At 41.4% G+C, this 6000-nt stretch overlaps 1 protein-coding gene across 4 annotated transcripts in view; it reads right to left on the bottom strand.

Annotated features, from left to right (window-relative positions):
* Window positions 1-1486: 1486 nt before the first annotated feature.
* Window positions 1487-6000, bottom strand: part of Faf2 (Fas associated factor family member 2) — a 61452-nt gene continuing 56938 nt past the window's right edge. For 2 of the 4 annotated variants that reach the window (XM_027941057.3, XM_027941059.2), the window contains one exon: window positions 1487-4676. In XM_027941057.3, coding sequence (XP_027796858.1) covers window positions 4494-4676 — 183 coding nt within the window. In that variant the 3' untranslated portion in view covers window positions 1487-4493. The remainder of the gene's footprint in view (window positions 4677-6000) is intronic. The other 2 variants (XR_003583556.3, XR_003583555.3) reach the window with 2 other exon arrangements.

Here is a 6000-nt window from a genome sequence, read left to right as displayed (position 1 = left end):
GTTTGAAACTAGCCTGGGCAGCTTGTGAGAGCCTGCCTAAAAAAATAACAAAGGGCTGGGGATGTAGCTCAGAGGTAGTATCACATGTACACACATACAAATCTGTAGTTTATAGGCATAAGTTCTTAGCACAGGAAAAGATAGGTGAAGACAGAAGAGAAAGGTTGAAACTTAAATGAAAACAGGGGGAAAATACCCTAGGAGAGGAATTCCAATAGCCCAGAATCTGTTGGAATGGAGTTACTCTTCTCTCATCACTGTTTTACCAGGATATAGCTCTAACAGGAGAAACAAAAACAGAGCTGGCGCTGGACACCTGAAATCCCAGCAACTCGGGGGGGCTGAGGCAGGAGGATCACAAGTTCTAAGGCAGCCTCGCAGTTCAGCGAGGTACTCAGCAACTCAAGAAGACCGTGTCTCTAAATAAAACATAGAAAAGGGCTGGGGATGTAGTTCAGTGGTAGAGAACTTGCTTAGCATAGCATGGGTGAGGCCCTAGTTAAATCCCCAGTGAGAGTTACCACTCCTCACCAAAAGAAAAAGGGGAAAAAAAATTGAATAAACTCCATATGAAAGGGAGTTTTTTTAAAAAAATATTTTTTAGTTGTCACTGGACATTTATTTATATATGGTGCTGAGAATCAAACCCAGTGCCTCACACATGCTAGACAAGCACTCTACCACTGAGCCACAACCCCAGCCCCGAAATAAGTTATTTCTGCAAGAAAATATTCCTTCAAAATATATCCTTACAGGAAAGGGGGAACAAATGATGGCATCTAAAGTATGTAAGGTGCTACACATTGATATGTTCTTTTTTTGGAGGCGAGGGGTTACTGAAGATTGAATCCAGGGGCACTTTACCACCAAGCTACACCCAGCCCTTTTTATTTCTGAAGACAGGGTCTAAGTTGCTGAGGCTGGCTTTGAACCTGCAATCCTCCTGCCTCAGCCTCCTGAGAGGCTGGGATTACCAGTGTGCCTCACCATTTTTGGCTAATTTGTTCTTCAAATCTATCCTGAAGAAGATGGCAAGTTTCATTTATGACAGTGGAAACTAAAGCTTATGGGAGCTAAGAACTCACCCGAGGTCAAAGCTAATAAATGAAAACGAAAATTTGATACCAGATCTGCCTGCTTTTTACACTACCATATTGCCTAAATTGCTATTTCTCACAGGGATACAACTCTTTATTTCTGATTTTTAAAAAAATTGTTATTGGGGATTGATCCCAGGGGTACCTTACTACTGAGCTACAACCCCAGCCCTTTTTATTTTTATGCTGACACAGAGTTTTGCCAAGTTGCTGAGGCTAGCCTTGAACTTGTGATTCTCTTGCCTTAGCCAAGCCGCCGGGATCACAGGTGTGCTGCACTGGCTTCTTGACAATGTGATGTCCCATTTACTCCAAAATGTTTTTCATCCTTTCCCTCACACATAGAAAAAGATGTCACACCTCTACTGGACAGAAAGACCCATAGCCAGTTGTGAAATTTTTGTTATAAAACATTTAATGTTAACCTACAATACAATGTAAACCTTTATGAAAAAAATTTAAAGTACACTAGATTTCTTCAGGAAATTATCGCGTAACTATTCAGCTGCAGTACAAGTTGGGGCACTGCATCCTTTGTGGATGGATTTCCCATTGCTGCGTTCCTTACAAATCCTAAAAAACAAAAAACAAACAAACAAAAAAAAACACCAGTTGTAAGGTGGAGCTCCTTGTTCAAGCACCAGGTGATAATACCCCCCTGACTTTGTTTTCTGGGAGTTACCACTCTTCATTTTCTGAAACTCTTTCCTTGGCCTTGGCACGGTTAACAATTTTCATAGTGACTGCTTAGTTGATTCCAGGTTCTTTTTAATTTTTTTTAAAGAGATAGTCTCCTTCTGCCATTCCTTCTCCAAATCTCATGGTAGAGGCAAGCAAGGAGAAATATTTGCTGCAGGAAATTCTGCACAAGTGGAAGAAAAGACCAGAAGGATCCCACCGAGGCTGCAAAAATTCAATGACCCCAATAGGTGTCTTTGCTTGATCGTGTTCCATGGTTATTCAGCTGTATCTACAACTTCAGTTTTGAGAGTGCAGAACAAAACTTCAAACAAGTGTTTTCTTCAGTTGATGACTTGCCATTTGAAATATCCCAGAAGTGATATGGAAATGAGCAAATGCTTGTAGCTTACCAGCACCTCAGCCTTTTCTCCCTTGCAGGTCCCATCAAGCTCCCAGAGGTCCTTGGGAGTAACAGACTGTACAGGCATTAAGTGATAAAATGTGCAGCCCATATTTCACCTACAAGGAAAGGAAATGGCATCCAGGCGGCAGTAGTAGGGGCAGCAAGGAGGCAGGCACAGGGTCTAAAAGGGACTAGATATGGGCAGGTGCTTCTGCTGAAGCTTCTTGAAACCTACAGTAAATTGGCAGGCTGTCCCAAGAGTTGTATTGATAGAGGGACCTTGTCTTAATATTCTGGCATCTGACCTCCTTTACTAAACAGTTATCAAAGAAAGGCAAGAGGCATAAAGTGCACATTTTAGAATGAGACTGAGTTATTAAGGGGAGAAAAAAATAACTTCCCCAAGGAGATGTGGGCAAAATACTTACATTGTACACCCAGCCTAATGAAGGTCCTTCACACCCTCCCATGTGCTGCCAGGGAAATAGCTGTGAATTGCAAACAGAGAGGGAGGCTCTGAGTGGAGAAATTCCTCTTTGCATGGTTGTCAATGAGCACACTTCATCCAAGGTTGAGTGGAGAACATCATTCATCTGATGTCCACTCCAGACACATTTTGGGAATTTGTGAGGGGGTAGTTTTCCACCCATCTGGCTCTAGGACAGCAGGAAACCAAGTGGAAGAATGATAGATAGGTAGGAACAGAACTACTTTCCTTACAGATGGTGTTCTAGATTCCTGTATCAAGGCCACTGGAAAATTCTCACACTACCCAGGTATTATGGATGAGGTACCTCCCTCAGTCCCATGGGTTTACCTCAACAAACCTGCAGAGGGCTGCAGAGAACAGTAAGCCTATTACTACTAGTAAAGAAAGTGGTCCTTACGTTTTAGTTAATCAACAGAGAAAGCCTTTGGAGACGACATATTAATCAAGTCGTACTTTAAACTTGACCTGAAGCCCTGCCCTTCACAGCATGCTAGCAACCACAGGACTTCTGAAGGCTTCCATGTATAAGCCTGCACCCATCAAGCTATTGAACAATAGCATGTTAATACATGGCCTGACCCATGTACCCAATATCATAAACTCAACCACAGACAAGACATCCAGAGGCTGGGTGGGGGAAACTATTACTTCAATACAGCAATAGAGGGAGAGGATAGGACCGCCTCCAGCTGGTAGCTACATCAGAAAGTGATCTGTGCCTTTCAACAGCTTACAAAGGCTGGGAGTCCAGTCTTGTTTCTCTTCAGGACCTCTCCTCTGGTTCCATCCTTAAAACACACTTCCACTGACAGGCAGGGCACTCTCATGTGTTCTGCTGGCTCCACAGCAGGCCATGTCAGTCCTTGGGAAGGCACCACGCTTGGCAATTCAGAAAAGCTGGGAGAAGCAGCATGCAATGTCAGAAGAGGAATGAAGAGCTGCTATCCTTTGGTTCGGACCCTTCACCACCACCTGGTACAGATCCAAGGCAAAGCTGCAGTTGTATGTAAAGGTGAACGTTCACCACACACATGGGTGTAATCTGTACATATATGGACTTTGTAGGGCTACAGATTCCTCTATTCCTCCAAGTGGGGTGGTTAGGTGGTAAGAAAGGACGGCAAGAGTTGGACCAAAATAGGACCTCTCTGGGAACATGAGAGGGGCAATAGCAGAAATAAGCACAAACCAGCCCGGGGCACCTTTATTACACTATTATGGGCTAAAGGAGCCCAGGGCATAAACTCATGTTTAAGAATTGGTTCTTTATCAAACAATGTTAAGGAAAAGAAATACACCTATGTCAGCCTCAATCCTTTGGTCATTACAAAGCAAGAGAAACAAAGTTATACATAAACTGTGGCAGTTCAAGGAACATCTCTGTTCTGTGCTTTCTCTTCCCTCTCTTCTCCAGAGGTGGAAGAAGCAAGTCCTCAGGAGATGCTGCTGTAGCTGTTTGATAGAGGTTTTTCACTTTTATTTTCCATAAAAGCAAGAATGAATGGAAACTAGTGGGAATGTCCCCTTCCCCAGTTGGGACAATGGACGGGTTGGAGGTGAAGAGTCTCCATTCACTTGGAAGATGCATGGTACGGAGGCCATAGGGAAGGGTGAGTTTGCCAAGTGGGTACGTTCACTGCTAACCTCGTGCACACACACAGGTTGTGACTCTTGCAGGCAGCATGGTTTCTGATCCTTCCTTAGGATGCAGCAGTCTTTTAAAAAAAATATTGTATTATAATAATAATAATATGAATTTCTCTTTTTTTTTTCTCCATTTCTTTTAGGGATTAGGGTAGGAGGGGGAGAGGAAGAAAAAGTGTCATTCGTCTGTTAGGTCCTGAACAAAGAGAACTTCTGTATGGCTGAGTCCCGCCTCCTGCAGTGTAGGAGGGGTGGGCCATTCCTCTGAAGGAACACAGGGCAGTACCCGCCTGGGAAAATTGGCTTCAATCTGAAACTTTTCGGGGCTTTCCTTCAAGGAGAATAAGAAGTCGTGGATTACCTGCAGAAGTCATATAGAAAAAGAATGACAGTGAGAAAAAGAGATGCATGCACCACTATAAAGTCAAATGTCACCCAACTCTTCCTAAGATGATTATGGAACATGAAGCAGTCATATTACACTGGAATTTTCAGGTGTTCCCATTTACCAGAACAAATATGTGGGGTAGTCCTTTAAAAAGAAATCACCTAAGATCAATATTAGTCCTACTCTGAATCGATTCATCTGTTAAAAAAAAAAAAAAAAACACTTTAAAATAATCACAAAGTTACAAAAAATCAGGATGTGTAGGATATAGAATTTTTTTTTCTTTGAACCAGGTCTGAGTGAGCTGCCAACCTGATGTCTCATCACCCCAAAATACTTGAAGGTATGTATGTTTTACAAACAGGACAACCTTCTACATGATGACAACACTGCCTTCAAAATCAGGAAATCTAGGGGCCAGGGTTGTGGCTCAGTGGGCAGAGTGCTTGCCTAGCATGCATGAGGCACTGAGTTCGATCCCCGGCACCACATAAATATAGACAAATAAAATAAAGGTATTAAAAAAATCAGGAAATCTAATTGACATATTATTACCATAATACAATATATCCCTCAGTATTCATGGGAGATTGGTTCCAGGACCCCACTGTGGATACCAAAATCCCCAGATGCTCAAGTCCCTTATATAAAATGAATACCAGTAACTCATTTCTGGATTGCTTATCATATCTAACAATGTAAATGCTATGTCGTTTATCTTCTGTTTTGTTTACAGAATAAATAATGACATTAAAATTTTTGATCTGTGTTGTTTGAATCCATAGATGCAAAACTCACAGATAGGGAGGGTTGGACTATATTACATTACTTGGGCCCCACTTAAGTTTTGCCAATTGTCTTTTCTAGCAAAAATTATCTAGTTTAGAACTGTTACATTTGTCATGACTCAAGTCTCCTTTAGTTCAGAAGAAATCATTCAATTTGTATATAAAGTATAGTCAAATATTTTTCAGAATGTCTTTCAGTTTGTCTGATATTTATTTATAATCAAATTCAGGTTGTGCATCCTTGATAGGAGTATTTCAGAAATGATGCTGCACTCTATTCAATGTACCCTATTCGATTGGAACACATTTTTAATTTGTTCCATTATCTATGATGTTCATTTTGATTATCTGTTTCAGTTGGTGTCTGCCAGGTCTCTCCACTGAAGTTATGCTTTTTCTTCAGTTACGATATATTTTGGGGATAGGATATATGTCTATTTCTATCAAACACTCTGAAACTATGAAGATATTCTGTTCCTTAAACATTTACATTTATTTGTAGCAATACA

This window comes from Marmota flaviventris, chromosome 5 (assembly GCF_047511675.1).
Source record: "Marmota flaviventris isolate mMarFla1 chromosome 5, mMarFla1.hap1, whole genome shotgun sequence".
In the NCBI taxonomy this organism is placed as follows: Eukaryota; Metazoa; Chordata; class Mammalia; order Rodentia; family Sciuridae; genus Marmota; species Marmota flaviventris.
Note: the sequence above shows the minus strand (reverse complement) of the source record. Positions and strands in the feature narration are given on the sequence as shown.